At 43.6% G+C, this 18,916-nt stretch overlaps 1 protein-coding gene across 1 annotated transcript in view; it reads left to right on the forward strand.

The window, feature by feature from the left end:
• Positions 1–18,916, forward strand: part of clcn7 (chloride channel 7) — an 84,155-nt gene that overhangs the window by 25,342 nt on the left and 39,897 nt on the right. Inside the window, exons 7-11 of the mRNA XM_084329087.1 lie at positions 885–965; positions 1,063–1,125; positions 2,142–2,225; positions 2,593–2,686; positions 10,615–10,679. Of these exons, the coding sequence (XP_084185213.1) occupies positions 885–965; positions 1,063–1,125; positions 2,142–2,225; positions 2,593–2,686; positions 10,615–10,679 (387 nt within the window). The remainder of the gene's footprint in view (positions 1–884; positions 966–1,062; positions 1,126–2,141; positions 2,226–2,592; positions 2,687–10,614; positions 10,680–18,916) is intronic.

An 18,916-nucleotide genomic window follows, 5' to 3' on the forward strand; every position in this document is an offset into this window, starting at 1 on the left:
AGGATGAGAAGAGTTAGACAACAAGCTTTATTTATTCTATAGTATGTAAAGCATCTTTGAGTACTCTGAAAATTGCTATATAAGTAGTGTGAACTCTGTTTTGCAACACTCTTGTGGTGTACCATGGTGAGATGTGATGATGCTGAGAGACTGCTGACATATTTTACATTGGTCTATGTCTATTGGCCCCTTACACTTAATCCCCACACCCTTTCTTATCTTGTGAACCGCTTGTCATAGAGACTCGTTGGTGTCGCTGTTGGACTCAGTGGGGAGATCCTCTTTTATTCGCCTATGTTTGCCCTGTCTCTTATACTTAAGCCCTGCCCCCTTTCATATCTCAAGAACCGCTTGTCGCAGAGACTTGCGGGTGGCACCATGTGACACAGTGGGGAGATCTGCTTTTATTAGTCTATGTTTTTGCCTCTTACTCTTTTTTTTTTAAAACTTTGGCCATTCCGCTGGCTCTTTTTTGCATTTATCGCATTTTCTCTGGTCAAGAATGACCGACAGACAGAAACAGGTTGAATGGGGGTACAGATGGGGGGAAGACACTCTGAGAAAGGCACGGCTGCAGTCCGGGAATCGAACTCGCTAAACCCCAGATCCGTGACGAGCACGGTTGTCCCCGGCGCCGAAATAGCACTCGAGGTATGCGGTGAGCTACTGGAGCTCCCTTGCCTCTTACTCTTAAGCCCCCATTGGCTACTGCTTGGAGGAGGCATACAACTGTGATGTGGTGTTTCTAGTTAATACTTCACCTTGCATCTTTCTTTTTTGACCCAACATTCTGTTCTTCCCTCTTTTGCTCTCTTTCCTCTTCCCTACTTTCCTTTCTCTCTTTTTTGTCTTCTATCTCTCTATCTCTATCTCTCTACCTCTAGCCCATAGCAGCTGGTAGTGGCATTCCTCAGATAAAATGTTACCTGAATGGAGTCAAAATTCCCAGAGTGGTGCGACTAAAGGTACACACACACACACACTTGAACCAACGCTGTGCAGGAAGCGACTTTATTTATGTTCTAACACTTACTTTTGTGTTTGTGTGTATGTTTGTAACAGACGTTGGTAGTGAAAGTTTGTGGCGTGATCCTTTCTGTGGCTGGCGGCCTCGCTGTTGGAAAGGTAAACAAGAAAAACATTTATGAACAATAGTACCCAGTGTTTCCCAAAATGTTGTTAGGTTATCTGTGGTGGTTGACTGTGGATGGACAATATTTGTTTATCAGTGGAGAGGACTGTGTACATGCAAGACGAGACATTATTAATGTTATTGTATCAGTTTGGGAAATCTATTTGTGGTAAGTCTATCTGATATTGTGGTGGGAGATCACAGATAAGCCTATGTATGGTGTGACATCATTATGCACAAAAAACACTGGTGTGACATCATTATGCACAAAAAACACTGGTGTGACTGTGACATCATTATGCATACAAAACACTGGAGTGACATCATTATGCATACAAAACACTCTAGTGACATCATTATGCATACAAAACACTGGTGTGACATCATTATGCACAAAAAACACTGGTGTGACTGTGACATCATTATGCATACAAAACACTGGAGTGACATCATTATGCATACAAAACACTGGAGTGATATCATTATGCACTTAACATACTGGCGTGACATCATTATGCATTATGCACGTGTTGATGTTTCTCCTTTTTTGTGTTTGTATGTCTCCCTTTGTCACTATGTTCATGCAGTGGCAGGTTTGGTTTTTGATTTATTTGACATATGAAAAGTCCATACACTGCAAGTGTAGGACTTTTTCCAAATAAATCCTCATAAGGGGTGAACCTAAATTAAACCAACAAGTGGGGATCCTATGATGGTTTGATGAAAATACTTTTATTTCTCCCTGTTTTTAAATGGCTATTTAAACACCTGGCCCAAGGACAACAGTTGAAAAATAGTTATTTTGGCAATTAATGTAAACATTGCCACATTTACAGCAATGTTAATTAATGTTCACTGTCCCTGTAAAGATTACATCAGAAATAAAATCCTTCCTTTCCTTGTTGCTTTCCCTTGACCAAACCAGCAGACATATTTTAGGCTGGTCGTGGAAAGGTCTTATAATATGTCTTGTTTTATCTGATCCTCTTGTTTACCCACAATCCGTCAGGAAGGTCCCATGATCCACTCTGGTGCTGTGGTAGCAGCAGGTGTCTCCCAGGGTAGGAGCACATCTCTAAAGAGAGACTTCAAGGTCAGTGGTTTGTGTCCGTGTGTGTGTTCGGGTTTGTGTGGGTTTTTAGGTTAGTGTGTGTTTTGTGTATACCGTATGTTATGTGGTGTTTACTATTTGATATTCAACAGTTAGACACTGTATCTAATTGGTTGCGTGTGTTTCCGGCCACTAGCATGTTTTTGTTTTTTAACAGTTACATTATTAATCAGTATACTTACTTGATTTTTTTCAACTGTTGAATTATTATTATTTTTGTTGTTTTAGTTTATCTCCCGTTTCTATTTTCTCAGTTTTCTGGTTGTAATTTTTATTTTCAGTGCCTTGTTAATACCTTTACATTTAGACAGAATGCATGTAGGTACTCAATGTGTGTGTGTGTGTGTAGATCTTTGAGTATTTCCGGAGAGACACGGAGAAGAGAGACTTTGTATCAGCGGGAGCTGCTGCTGGAGTGTCGGCTGCTTTTGGAGCACCAGTTGGTAAACGCTCGCTCTCGCATGCCAGTTATCTCACAGATGCCAAGTGGTATTTGCCATGCAGTCCAAAGCTATGTTTGCATGTATTTGAAATCATGACGTATGGGATAAATCGTGCAACAAGATGCAAAGCAAATGTTTGTGGTGTTGGCTGCCGGTAACCATTGGTAGCCACTTTCAAAAAGAAATGCAGATCTTCTGTGCAGTCGTAGAGTAATAAGACACCAAATTATTATCATATATCAGCACATAGCAACCGTGGTTTTGCACAGTTGTCTTTTAAACATTCCGCAAAAAGTTGTGGTTTGGCAGGAAACGCACAAGCACATCCTACTAGGGCTGGGTATTGGAATTTGTGTACCTAGTAGGGGTGGAACGGTATGCATTCTAACGTGTACCGAACAATACACACATGCCCCGAACCGTGGAGGTCGTACCGAACGGTACGCATTCGGGGCATGTGTGTATTGTTCGGTTATATAACGTTACGTTAGCTACGAGCTAACTAACTTTAGCCGCAAGCTAACTAATGTTAGCCGCAAGCTAACCGTGGAAACGCTCACAGAGAAGTGACTCCACGACACCAGTTCGATTAGTGGGGAAGGGGGGTATATACTTTGACAAATGTTGCCTATATTTTTCAGTCATTTCGGTCTTTGTGTGCCAAACATTATTAAAGATAAACTTTTTTTTTTACCAAATAAATGAGAAGCATGTTTAAATCAGCAATGTCTCCCCTCTTGCTGTACCAAAATCTCTCCTAGCTCTAACCGTCACTGTCAAAATAATGTGCCTGATGTCAAATGGCCTCATTCTTTCAGTTTTTGCATGACTACGTCCTTGAGAATAACTGAAAAGTTGGATTATTTTTAGGCTATATATCTTATGTTGATGTATGGTATTTTTGGAGTGTTACATTTTTTTTAAATAAAAAACAACGTATACCGAACCGAAAACCGTAAACCTAAAACCGTGATACGAACCGAACCGTCGATTTTGTGAACCGTTCCACCCCTAGTACCTAGGTAGTTAATATCAGTGTCAGTGAGCCAATGAGCATGTTTGTCCAAGATATAACATTTATTCTGTTCAACCACAATCCAAAATGTAACAAAGCCTCAAGATTGGCTCACACAGCACACACGACGCACATACTGTAACTCAGCAAAGTAAGGTATCAAAAAATATATTGATTTTGTATTTGTATTGGCACCAGTATCGAACATTTTCAAACGATACCCAGCCCTATATACTATTTTAGATGCATTCATACATTAAACAAGCCCATAGCAGCATACACACATTTTCAGAGTGATTACCTCCTTTTCAGTTTAACTTCTCTAGTACAGTATAATAAAGGACAGATTGTTTCATCTTTCATCCTAAACCATCTTCATTATCCCTCCATTAAAATTCACACCAGTGAGATTTGTTAAGTACAAACCAGGTCTGAAAAGTAACTAACATAATATTATATATTTATCAGAATAAACGGAGTAGCATAGATGTGTTTTATTATAATATAAATATATATAAATATAACACTAACATAATATAACACTTAATATAATATTAAGTGTATAATATATATATATATATATATATAATATATATATAATACACTTAACTTAATATATATATTAGTGCTGTCAATCGATTAAAATATTTAACTCGATTAATCGCATCATTGTCCATAGTTAACTCGCGATTAATCGCAAATTAATCGCATTTTATTTCTACCTTAAACAGATCTTTTTCAAGTTCCAAGTTGTAATACTCTTATCAACATGAGTCAACAAATGCTTGCTTTATGCAGCCTTTTAACACAAAAGGATGACCCTCATGCATTGCAAATGTGCATCAAATTCAAAACAGAGTGATGCACAAAATAACTTTAAGAAAATAATAATTTAAAACAATGAATAAAGTGTGCATGAAATAATAGGGGAAAGAAAACGTTAGGAACTTGTTACATTCACCCACACAAGGGCTGAGTAATCACACACCCCCCCCCCCTCTCTCTCACACACACTCTCCCAGCTCTCTTTCTCTCTTGCCCCTTCCTCATCTCTCACCCCCTCTCTCTATATCACACACACACACACACACACACACACACACACACACACACGCACACACACACAAAATTCTTTTTTTGTAGTTAACACTTTCTCTGCTACGCTTATATCCATCAATGTTTGATCACTGCCACCAGTCTAAGATGGAGATGTTTACCTTCTTTACAGGGCTATAACTTTTTAAATTGTATTGCTAAATTGACATTACTATGGCCCATTCAACATCGATTATCTATCGTTCAGGATGTAGGAACATTTTACTTTTTCATTCACACATTCATACAAAAATACAGTCTAGAATATAAATATGTTTTTATCGTTTTCTGCAGTAAATCCTAGAACGTGAGATATAGGCATAAATGCATATATACATTATCAAATGCCATTTGTTGCCGATACATGCTATATTAAAAATTTCAACTGTACATGGTCCTAAACGTTATGACTGATCATGCGCGGGTGAACGGAGGGGGGGGGGGGGGGGGGGTCGTTTATAATTCCGTGATAGTCGTTAAATGATTTATGTAGTATGGTGATATATAGATCAGAGCAGTTTGCATCGATAATAAAAAACAAAAACGCTGAAACTCACGGCAGCCTACTCTTACCGTTGGGCGATGATACTGGAGCAAACAGATCCCAGTTATGTGATGGGGATCGAGGCGATCCATTTCCGGTTTGTATAATACTAATACACGCCCAAATCATGTGGATTATTGAGTTATGGCAGCGATCCATATCCACGGTGTGTGGCTAGAGTCCTGGGATGATATGCGAGTGGCCGGACGGATTTAGGAGACGCACCGATATGCAACATGCATATCCGGTTTGGCAACTCGCCGATCATCCACCAGGTGGCAGTGTTGAAGCGTTGCAGAGTTGTGCTGAGTCCCACAGCATGATTGATTGATTGATTGAAAAGTTTATTAACAGATTGCAGAATGGGTACAGTACAGCTCAATACATACAATTGTTAAGAGGATGCAGACCTGAGAAAGACTTTCGTCTTGTTTCCATCAGGGTCCCCCATTTTCAATTCATCATATGACACACACGACATACAGATAGACAGTACTGCTACATCTATACATTTATGACATACCAGATTTTCAAATACAGTACTGTTTGTGATACTAAAAAAATCCAGAAAAAGAGTGTATATACATTTGACATAGAAACTGTGCATTGGGGGAGGTTGGGTAGGTGGGTGGGGCTGTACATTGGAGGTGGGGGGGGGGGGGTTGGGTAGGCGGGGGACACACTGTACATTGGAATACTGACATACATTTGACATAGAAACTGTACATTGGAGGAGGTTGGGTGGGGCTGTACATTGGAATACTGACAAAGCCATGCTTCGTCTTTATTGTACAACTGGGTTAGGACATTTGTAGGGACCAGTTTTGAATTGCAGTCTCCCGTAGGTGTTCTTTGAGAGTGTTTTTGAAGGTGGGTAGTGATTCACATTCCTTTACAGCTTTGGGTAGGGCGTTCCACATTGTTGTGGCATAATTGCGAAACGTGTTTAGTCCCTTGTTTGAGCCGAATCTGGGTTTTACATGATTTGTGGAGCTCCCTCTGGTGTTGTGATCGTGGTATTCACTGACCTTTGGGAAGTATTTTGACATGTACATGGGTACCTTGGCCATGTAGTATTGGCGCCGAGGAGAGTGGCAGCCTTTTCATAGCAGCTCCCACCCCCTTTACTTCTTATCCCGTTTACTACTTTCTTACTTATTCTTTTTGTGATTATACTTACTTAATAGGTGTATAAGTGACTGTGCGTTGCTTTAGACCAAGTTAAGGCATTTGTAACAACTTCTGTGAAGTTAGCTGAGTTAGGCAAGTTCGGTCGAGCACAGCTCTGAACAATGGACAACAACACCGGCGGCGGGCTGGTTTACCCGCGGCAGGACAACAACAACAACAGCAACAACGGCGGGCTGGTTTACCCGAGGGAGGCTCTCCTCTGCTTTCGAAACAGCGTTGCAGAACCACCGAGGAATCTACCAGCCGAAATAAGGATTCGCAGACGGGGAAATCGAGCTGGCACGAGCGTGAAGGACAGGATAAAGGACAGCAGGAGATTCAAGCTTTACCTGCCCGCTGTCGTCATGGGGAACGTGCGATCGCTGGTCAACAAGACCGACGAGCTCTCAGCCCTGATGATCAACCAGCGTGAGTACAAGGAGGCAAGCCTACTGTGCTTCACCGAATCCTGGCTGAACGAGAACATCCCGGACAGTGCAATAGAACAGGAGGGCTTCACGGTGGTGCGCGCCGACCGGAGTAAACAGAGCGGCAAGCGGAGAGGCGGAGGGCTTGTTGTCTTCCAAATGGTGCCACCCGGGGCACATCACCATTAAGGAACGTATCTGTTCCCCCGACATTGAACTATTGGCACTGAGTCTGCGGCCATACTATTTACCGCGAGAAATAACACACGTCCTGGCTCTCACTGTTTACATCCCACCCAGCGCGGCGGCGGCGCAGGCGAGTGACGTCATACACTCCACCGTCGCGGCGCTTCAGACAAAACACCCGGATGCATTTATTTTTATCAATGGGGACTTCAACCATGTCAGACTGAACAAGACCCTGACAAACTTCACCCAGTATGTCACCTGCAAAACCAGGGGAGACAAAACTCTGGACCTCCTGTATGCTAACGTGAAGGAGGCTTTCAGTGCGACTTCCCTGCCCCCCCTCGGCCAGTCAGACCACAACCTTGTGAGGCTTGTATCCACATACACACCTCTCATTAAGAGACAGCCTCCGACCACCATGTCTGTCCCACAGTGGTCTGACGACGTCGAGGAGGAGCTACAGGAGTGTTTCAGGTCGACAGACTGGGATATGTTTGAGAGGGCTTACGGTGATGACATTGATGGACTATCCCACTGCATCACAGACTACATCAGGTTCTGTGAGGAGAGCATCGTACCCACAAAGAGGGTACGCTGCTTCTCAAACAATAAACCCTGGATTAGCAAGGACATTAAACACCTGCTAAACAGGAAAAAGAGGGCCTTCATGGCAGGGGACACTGAGCAGGCCAGGGCTGTCCAAAGGGAGCTCAAAAAAGAGCTAAGGGCAGCCAAGGTCAGCTACAAGGACAGGCTGGAGGGCAGACTACAGGCCAACAACACCAGGGAGGTGTGGGCGGGGGTCAGGAAGATCACTGGTTTCAAACAGCAGGGCACAGCTGTCGAGGGCCCTCCAGAGCGTGCAAACGAGTTCAACTCGTTTTTCAACCGCTTTGACCAGAGTGGCCTCCCCACACCCCTCCCCCCACCCATCGACACCAGCACCAGATCACACCTACAAAGCAGCCCCCCCACCCCCCACCCACCCACACCCATCAGCAACGGCACCCCACCCCCAACACCAGCAGACTGCCCACCACCCCCAACCCTGACGATCACAACCAGTCAGGTCAGTAGGCAGCTCTCCAAAATTAACGTAAACAAGGCCAGAGGACCGGACAACACCAATCCCAGGGTGCTCAAGGTATGTGCAGAGCAGCTGGCAGCACCGCTCCAGCATCTTTTCAACCTCTCCCTGAGGCTGGAGAGGGTGCCCCAGCTCTGGAAGACCTCCTGCATTGTCCCGGTGCCCAAGAAGGGACGTCCCAGCACCCCCAACGACTACAGGCCAGTCGCTCTGACGTCACACGTCATGAAGACGTTTGAGAGACTGGTCCTGCAACACCTCAAGCCCCTGGTGCGTGACTCCCTCGACCCCCTGCAGTTTGCATACCAGGCAAACATCGGGGTGGAGGATGCCATCATCTACATGCTCCACAGAGCGTACACGCACCTGGAGAAGCCGCGCAGCTCAGTGAGGATTATGTTCTTTGATTTCTCCAGCGCCTTCAACACCATCCAGCCGTCACTGCTAGCGGAGAAGCTCTCTGCGATGCAGCTGGAGCACGGCTTGGTGGCCTGGATCAAGGACTACCTCACTGAGAGGCCACAGTACGTCAGACTAAAGGACAGTCAGTCTGACGTACTGGTGAGCAACACCGGCGCCCCCCAGGGAACTGTGCTGTCACCCTTCCTCTTCACCCTCTACACCTCAGACTTCTGCCGCAACTCCAGCGGGTGCCACCTGCAGAAGTTCTCAGACGACTCCTCCATCGTAAGCTACATCACCGACGATGATGAGGAGGAGTACAGAGCCCTGGTGGAGAGCTTCGTGGGGTGGAGCGACAGCAACCACCTCCAACTCAACACCAGTAAGACCAAGGAGCTGGTGGTGGACTTCCGGAGGGGCAAGAAGAGGCCCCCCCCGATTCCCATCTCCATCCGAGGGGTGGATGTGGAGATGGTGGACTCATACAAGTTCCTTGGGGTACACCTGAACAATAAACTGGACTGGTCGGACAACACAGAGGCCCTCTACAGGAAGGGACAGAGCAGGCTGTTCTTCCTGAGGAGACTCAGGTCCTTCAATGTGTGCAACAAACTGCTGCAGTCTTTTTACCAGTCTGTTGTGGCCAGCATCCTCTTCTATGCTGTGGCATGCTGGGGAGGCTACATCAACTCAAGGGACACCAACAAGCTCAACAAGCTGGTGAGGAAGGCTAGCTCCGTGGTGGGAGTCGAGCTACCTAGACTTGAGGTGATGGTAGAGAGGGGGATGATAAGGAAGCTGGATGCCATCATGGAGAACCCCTACCACCCCCTCTACGACGAGCTAGTCAAGATGAGAAGCTCGTTCAGCCACAGACTCATCCCCCCCCCGACACTCAACTAACCGCCTCGGACAGTCCTTCATACCAGCGGCCATCAGGCTCCACAACAGTGGGCAGCGACTAGCAGCCTCCAGGCCCCACAACAGGGGGCAGCGACAGCGACTGCTACCAGACATTGACCTGGGACTTATAGGAACCCAAGGGGGACAAAGTAGACTACCCTGGTACTTTGATTAATGTATACTCAGTAGATAGTAAATTATAACACTACCTCATGCATACTGCACCTCATGTGACACTGTGAATAATGTGAATATTCCTCAGCTAGTCAGATAGTAAATTATATTGACCATATTGATCAAATTGTTTACACTGCCTGTGTTGTCTTTTACTACCTGTATACTGTGTTGTTTTACTACCTGTACCCCTCCCCCCCTCCCCCCCATGCTGCTATGATGCCTGAATTTCCCCAAGGGGATCAATAAAGGAATATCTTATCTTATCTTATCTTAGTGTATCTTGTAGACCAGGCCCATTGCAAGTTGCTGTACTCTGTCGTCTACTCTAAGCCATCCTAGGTTGGCAAAGTGTGCAGGGGTGAGGTGGGTTCTAGGAGTCAGGTCAAGCAGTAGTCTGACTAGTTTGTTTTGAGATGTTTGTAATTTGGTTTTTAGTGCCTTTGAGGTGCTTTGGTACCATGAGGTGCAAGCATAGTCGTAGTACCCTTGAATGAGTGCTCCTGCCAGAGTCTTCAGGGTATTCTTGTTTACCAGGGAGGAGATCCGGTACAAGAATCGAGTTCGTTGATTGACTTTTTTTATTACATAAAAAAAATCATACAAGGCTCCGTGAGTGAAATATGAATACCATGGCGAAAATATGAAATATGATCAGAATAACGTTGTATGCCGTGATCTGGCAGAATTCGCATGAACTTGAAACCCGTTGTATGACGTTATTGGCGGAGAAAGTGTTAATCGTGAGTTAAAAAAAATAGTGGCGTTAATAGAATCGGGCGACGCGTTAATACCGCGTTAACTTTGACGGCCTTAATATATATATATTATATATAATGCATATAACACTAACATAATATAACATGTTATATTATTATTGCAACATATAACAATAACATGCAGTTGTGTTTCTCTCTCCAGGTGGTGTTCTGTTCTCTCTGGAAGAAGGGGCCTCTTTCTGGAACCAAATGCTCACATGGAGGATAGTAAGTAATTGAGGATGGATGGATAGATACAGGGTGTCCGTGGATCCTTAAAAAGTCTTAAAAGGTCTTAAATTTGTTTATCAATAATTAAGGCCTTAGTTTGTCTTAAAATGTCTTAAATCCATTTTCAGAGGTCTTAAAAATGCCATAGAAAGGAAAGATAAAATGCCATGTCATCTTATGTTTTATTATGAAATCTGGGGGAAAACGGTTAACGGGAGATAAAGTTTGACTTTTCATTGACCGTGTTGTAGAATCACGCAGACCGGAATGGGGCGGAACCAACACAACTCCTTGTGTTGGCCGGGGAACCATTTCAGCAACGGAGTCTAGCTAACGTTAGCAAGGCGAAGCGATAACGTTACGTTTAGTTTAGTTTAGCATTTGCACTCGTTAATATGGGAAAGTGCCAATTTAACGAGAACTGGCTCGACAATCCACTGTTTGCGCGATGGTTGGTCCCAGTCAAAGACCATTACGAGCCCCGCTGCAACAAAAAAAAAAGTCGCGTCGCTGCTGAGCGCTAAGCATGTTACCTCTGTAAAAACCGCCTGCAAACTACTATTTCGTATTTATTTTCGGCCCCGCCTGGCTCCACACCAGCTGCGCCATCAGGTAGGACTATAACATTTGCACCAACAGAAGTCCGGATAACATTTGGCTCCACGCCAAAGCTTGAAGCTGAGTCCTTAACTTGAAAATAATCTATTCACGGATGTAAACAAGGACACGTTTGTGTTTATGTTCGATGAGAGTTTCACCCACTATGTATTTTTTCCTCCCACCCACCCCCTCCTAATGTACAGTGTTAGGATCTATGGGTAAGAGTACTGTATATTTGCATATCGTATATGTCACAAATGTAACAGTACAGTAATATATACCTGTATGTCCCTATGCCATAAATGTCATGTATGTTGAGTATGTCATAAATGTCACTATGAATTGAAAATGGGGGACCCTGATGTAAACAAGACAAACGTCTTTCTCTGGTCTGCATCCCCTTAACAATTGTGTGTATTGAGCCGTACTGTATTGTACCCATTCTGCAATCTGTTAAACAAAGTTTTCATTCATTCATTCAACCAAACCACAAAAACAAAACAACTGGATGAATGAATGAAAACTTTATTTAACAGATTGCAGAATGGGTACAATACAGTACGGCTCAATACACACAATTGTTAATGGGATGCAGACCAGAGAAAGACGTGTGTCTTGTTTACATCAGGGTCCCCCATTTTCAATTCATAGTGACATTTATGACATACTCAACATACATGACATCATGACATTTATGGCATAGGGATAGGGACATACATGACATACAGGTATATAGTACTGTAGTGTTACAATTGTGACATATACGATATGCAAATATACAGTACTGTTACCCAGAGATCCTAACAGAAAATATATACATATGATGGGGAGGAGACTGTACATTAGCAGGGGGGGGGGGGGGGGGGGGTTGGACATTTACGGTGCCCAGTTTCTAATTGCAGCCTCCCGTAGGTGCTCTTTAAGAGCGGTTTTGAATGTGGGCAGGGGTAAAGTGGGTTTTAGGAGTGAGGTTAAGCAGTAGTCTGACCAGTTTGTTTTGTGATGTTTGTAATCTTGTTTTTAGGGCCTTTGAGGTGCTTTGGTACCATGAGGTGCAAGCATAGTTGTAGTACCCTTGAATGAGTGCTCCTGTTAGAGTCTTCAGGGTATTCTTGTTTACCAGAGAGGAGATCCGGCACAAGAATCTTGTTTGTTGGTTGACTTTTTTGATACCCTGGGGAGGGTGGTAATAGTTATGTGTTCTGACAGGTATCAGTCCTATGGTAATAGTTATGTGTTCTGACAGGTATCAGTCCTATGGTGATAGTCATGTGTTCTTACAGGTATCAGTCCTATGGTAGTATGTGTTCTGACGGAAATGTGGCTGTTGCACTTGCTGCTTGGCCCCTGGTATATTTTGTATAGCTATATTTGCTATTTATGTTTGGTCACCCCTTTGTTGAAATTCATCCAATCCAGTTACTCCTTTAAGTTCAAGATTTTTAAGTTTCCAAGTTATGTTTTAATAAACACCTTTGGACCAATGTGTCCCTAAACTTAAACTAATTGGTGTCGTTGCATGATTTTTGTTATTGTGAAATTGGTATTAAATTTAATTCTGAGTGGCATTAAAATGTCTTAAAAAGCCTTAAATCTGACTGGGCTAAACCTGCAGATACCCTGTAGATAGTGAAGGGATAGGTTAATGTAGCAAAGGAGGTGTGTGTCATAGGGCTGGGCGATATGACGATATTATATAAATATCGGGTACAGTTCATTAACGATACACTTTTTAAACGTATCGTGGATATCGTGATGTTTTGCCCAAGAGGCTTGTGTTGCGTCAATCTGGTCCACACGTTGACACTTTTGAACAGCGCCGCCCCACACACACACTACTGCATCAAAAGTTACTACGTATGATAACAAAGGCATTCGTTTTGTGGCATTGACGTTATATAGTTACACTTTCAATAACATCAGCGTATTTACATAGCAACGACCGAGGTCGACCTAGATATAGCAAGCATTAGCCGTTCATATCTCAGCCCGTGCTGACTCCGTTGTGCCCATTCTGCGGTTTGTTAATAACGTTTTCAATCAGACAGATGTATGGAAATGCTTTTATTATAACATCCGTTGCAGTAAAATCATTATGCCTCCAGTCGTTTAGTCATTCTGCAGAGCTAAAAGGTAAAAGTCGGCCGCGGCGAGCTACCGCTGCCATTGTTGTTTTCATTGAGCTCTCCAATAGCGGAAGTAAAAAATTAATACGCGCTTGCCGATTGGTGCTAAGAACAGCAGGGCAGGTGCAAGCGATGTGACGTAAATTGGCAGACGCGACTGTCAATCAAAATGATTCTGTTTGCCGACTGAATGAATATAAACGTTATTAACAGATTGCAGCATAGGTACAATACAGTACAGCTCAATACAACAACAGTCAACAGTGGACTGGAGGATGCAGACCAGAGAAAGACTTTCGTCTTGTTTACATCAGGGTCCCCCATTTTCAATTCATCATATTTCGTATCTAAATCATATAATATCTCATTGCTAAATATATGCAATATATAATCTAATAATCCAATAATCTAAATCTAATATATAATATAAAAATGCTAAATGCATGGGTATTTTATTTTGTCTTTAATGTTAGCTTGCAAACTCAAATACTGTCTTGGTAAGCCTCATAATGAATTGTTTGGGGGAAAAAAAGAAAAACATCGTGATGCGTATCGTGTATCGCCGAAAGGTCAGAAAATATCGTGATATCATATTTAGGCCATATCGCCCAGCCCTAGTGTGTCATTATGTATTTGCCAAGATGTCTACAAAGATGTCTGTGATGATGATGGAATGGAATACTAGGGGTAGCCTTTATGACCCTTCTAGTCTTTATGACCCACTAGAAGTTTATGGTGGTATCTTTATGACCCACTAGAAGTATGTGGTGGTGTCTTTATGACCCACTAAAAGTGTGTGGTGGTGTCTTTATGACCCACTAAAAGTGTGTGGTGGTGTCTTTTTGACCCACTAAAAGTGTGTGGTGGTGTCTTTATGACCTACTAGAAGTGTGTGGTGGTGTCTTTATGACCCACTAGAAGTGTGTGGTGGTGTCTTTACGACCCACTAAAAGTGTGTGGTGGTGTCTTTACGACCCACTAAAAGTGTGTGGTGGTGTCTTTATGACCCACTAAAAGTGTGTGGTGGTGTCTTAGGCCATGTCCAGATTAAACCCATTTTGGTCGTATCAGGCAAAGTATTTGATCGTATATACCTTTCATTCACACGGAACTGCGTTCTGGCAGCCTCAAGACGCTACTTTCTGAGACCGGCAGAGTGCGCAATTCTGAAGATGCCCCCCTTGTGTCACCATCTTTACAAGCGATACCTCTCTCTTATCCCGCGTGTGCAAACTCAGCCAAACATCACAACAACAATGGCATGTACAGAGTAGTTTCGTTCATGTTACAGAAGCTATTGAGCTTGATCAGGCTTTTACAGCTAAATGTACTGCGCCTGTACTACCACCGTCGACAACAGATTGACATTTCCCTTAACACTTTGACGACCGTTCGGCGCCGTCTAATATGGTGCTAGAGGACCAAGGTTTGTCAACAAACCGATGTGTCTTTGTAGAGCTATATCTATACTTTATAGTATTGCTATCTGTCCATTCTCATCTCCATTTCATCTATGGATGAAAGGGGGGCGGCGGGGGATGTCGATTCGTATTATTGATTACCAATACAGCGTCCGTGTAAGTAGCCACATTCACATATCGATTGCTAGCGTTGCACAGCAAGCTCCGATCCGGCTATAAATTAGGTGATAAATGTCTTACCGTCAGCCCGTGTGATACCCGGCAGCATTTCCCCGTTATCGATCGGCATCTGGTAGATCGATATGTTGATGAAAAATCCTCTTATTCCATGGTGAAATCTGCAATTCGAAACGTAATCAACGGTGCATGCTGTTGCTTCGGGATCAGGGTAATATTATGATACTGCATTGGAAGGTAAAAAAATTAAAATTCCATTCGCCCACAATGATACTGCAGTGGAGCGATGGCGCCCCTAAGAGGATCTGGCCGGTATTGCATGTTGCCGATTCCACAGAGGCGGGTAGATCTGCAGAGTTGATCGGGGATCTTGATCCGGTTATTAATATGGAATAAAACAATAACAACTTGCCACGGCTATATACGTGCCTCTGGTCCACAACGCATGGCACCGAAACCCGTATAAACTCGTGGCTGGTCCTTAAAGTGTTAACACATTGGCGCCCAGCCACGGAGATGTCCGTGTTTCGAATCCAACGCTAGAGGGCCATCCACGGACATGTCTGTGGCTAGGTTGTTTTGGCTTTTATTCCATTTTAATAACCTACTCAATGTCACCGAGCGGCACTGCAGAAGTACCCTACTCTTTGAATTCGAAAAAGTGCATTACCGGCCAGATCCTCGTAGGGGCGCTGTCTCGATAATGCAGTGTTCCCTGTGGCAGAAGTTGTCTTGTTTTTTCTGGATCTTCTATGTAGTTTTCTGCTAACCTGAATCTATGCCTGTAGCATGTAGCACGTAATACGTTTTGGGACGCGGATTTCAGTGTGCAGTAAGGGAATATATGATCAGCCAATGGACATATCGATCTACCAGATGGCGATCGATAACTGGGAAATCCTTTTTGCAGTCCAACCGGTCACAGGTAAGATCCATTTGACGTCAATTTCAGCTTGGTCAGGCCTTGCTTTGATAGCCATCCACCCGGTCAGCGAATGAGGCTACACCTCCCGGCCACTGCCACTAAGCCTCTTCAACTCATTCAGAACGCAGCGGCCCGCCTGATCTCAAACCTACCGAAGTCGGCCCATGTCACCCCACTTCTTAGGGACCTGCACTGGCTCCCCATTGCTGCACGAATCCGCTTCAAGGCCCTTGACCTAGCATACCGTGCGGCAAAGGGAACTGCTCCCGCCTACCTCCGGTCAATGGTCTCTAACTACACACCCTCAAGACCCCTACGCTCTGCATCTTCTGGCCGCCTCAGACCTACTCCTATCCAAGCTCCGGGAGGGTCATCAAAGAGAAGTCGCCTATTCTCAGTCCTTGCCCCACAATGGTGGAATGAACTACCCACCCCAGTTAGGACAGCCGAAACACGTCCAATCTTTCGCCGTCGACTAAAGACTCACTTCTTCAACCATTATCTGAATTAAAAAAAAAAAAAAAAAAAAAAAAAAAAATCTAACCCTAACTAACCATACTGTCATGCACTTGTCCTAATAAACTAACCTACACTGTAGCACTCAACACTTTGATGAACATTGTTACTCAGCTGATAGAGTTGTGCTCTTCCTGATGGCTTGTCGTACAGAACTTGTAAGTCGCTTTGGATAAAAGCGTCAGCTAAATGACTAAATGTAAATGTAAATGTAAATGATCGGGAGGCTACTGTGATGCAATACACGATACTAGCTAGAGATTAGCGTCACATAGCTGGCCTTTTTCTGAAAACCCAAGTAGTAGCCAATAGGGCTGGGCGATATGGCCTAAATATGATATCACGATATTTTCTGACCTTTTCGGCGATACACGATACACATCACAATGTTTTTCTTTTTTTCCCCAAACAATTCATTATGAGGCTTACCAAGACAGTATTTGAGTTTGCAAGCTAACATTAAAGACAAAATAAAATACCCATGCATTTAGCATTTTTATATTATATATTAGATTTAGATTATTGGATTATTAGATTATATATTGCATATATTTAGCAATGAGATATTATATGATTTAGATATGAAATATGATTAATTGAAAATGGGGGACCCTGATGTAAACGAGACGAAAGTCTTTCTCTGGTCTGCATCCCCTTAACAATTGTATGTATTGGGGCGGCTACGTGGCGTAGTGGGCAAGGCGCTCGCCACGAAATCTGGAGACGCTGGGCTCGCCTGTTCGAGCCCAGCGCTCCACATTTGCTTTCAGTTTAGCTGGTCGTCCGTACTAATACACATTGGCCGTATTAGGGGGTGGGAAACTGATGGGTGGGGATCGGGCGTTGTGGACAGCGACTCCTACAGGTCGGTTGGTGCGCCTGCGCAGTAGAATCAGGAAGTGTCGGGGGCAGCGTGAGCCTCCCACGCGTTACTCCTCGCCACTGAGAGATCGAGCTGCGCAGGTGAAAAGATGCGACTGCTGTTACCTCAAGTACCGGAGGGGACTTGTGCTATGTATGACTTAGTCCACATTGCAGCCGGCTTGTGGGAGGCAGGAAACAGCGTTCGTGACAGGGGAGGGTTGAATTGGATGATACGAAATTGGGATGGGAGAAAATATAGAAAATGGGAGAAAAAGTGGATAAAAAAAAAACAATTGTATGTATTGAGCTGTACTGTACCCATTCTGCAATATGTTAATACAGTTTTAAATCAATCAATCAATTAATAGCATTTTTATGAAACTACTGTATATTTGTATGTCTCTAAATGTTTTGATGAATTGAAAATGGAGGACCCTTATGTAAAAAAGCCGAAAGTCTTTTTCTGGTCTTCATCCTCCAGTCCACTGTTGTTGTATTGAGCTGTACTGTATTGTACCCATTCTGCAATCGTTAATAACGTTTTCATTCATTCAATCATTCAGCCGGCAACAGAATAATTTTGATTGACAGTCGAGTCTGCCAATTACGTCACACCGCTTGCACCCGCCCTGCTGTTCTTAGCACCAATCGGCAAGCGCTATGCGTTTTTTACTTTCCTGAAAGTCCTCCATTGATTTTGACGAGAGCTCAGCTCAACCACCACAACAACAACAGCTCCCCGCGGCCGACGAGTGATTACCAGCGCATTGCAGCATGACTAAACAAGGCATAATGATTTTACTGCAACGAATGTTATAATAAAAGCCTTTCCATACATCTGTCTGATTGAAAACTTTATTAACAGACAGCAGAATGGGCACGCACAACTCAGCACGTGCTGAGATATGAACAGTAATGCTTGCTATCTATGTCGTCATCAGACGTTGCTATGTTTGGGTAAATACGCTGATGTTATTGAACGTGTAACTATATAACGTTAATGCCACAAAACGAATGCCTTTGTTAATAATAAGTAGTAACTTTGATGCAGTAGTGTGTGTGTGGGGGCGGCGTTGTTTGAACGGGTGTGGACCAGATTGACGCGACACAATCCTCTTGGGCAAAACATCACGATATCCACGATACGTTAAAAAAGTTTATCGTTAATGAACTGTACCCGATATTTATATAATATCGTCATATCGCCCAGCCCTAGTAGCCAAGCACATAGCATGCTATGCTATCAACATTAGCCAAATACTATCTAACCAACTAAATACAATAGACAGTGGTATCCTGAGGTAACGTTAAATACAGACAACGTTACGTTTGCTACAATTACAGTGGTATCCTGTCATTTTTTTTGTAATTACAAATCCAAAGCTTCATTTAAACTTGTGTAATTCAGCAGTTCAACAAGTTGAAAGTACTAAACTCCTTGGAGTGATGCTGGATTGCACTCTGTCTTGGTCTCAGCATATTAATTATATTGTTTTAAAAATGGGAAGAGCAATTGGTATTTCCAGGAAATGTGCTTCTTTTGTTGCCCGTCCCCTTTTATGTCAGATAGTGCAAAGTTTAGTTTTATGTCATCTTGACTATTGC

Source organism: Notolepis coatsorum (genome assembly GCF_963971535.1).
Source record: "Notolepis coatsorum genome assembly, chromosome: 14".
NCBI classification, from domain to species: Eukaryota; Metazoa; Chordata; class Actinopteri; order Aulopiformes; family Paralepididae; genus Notolepis; species Notolepis coatsorum.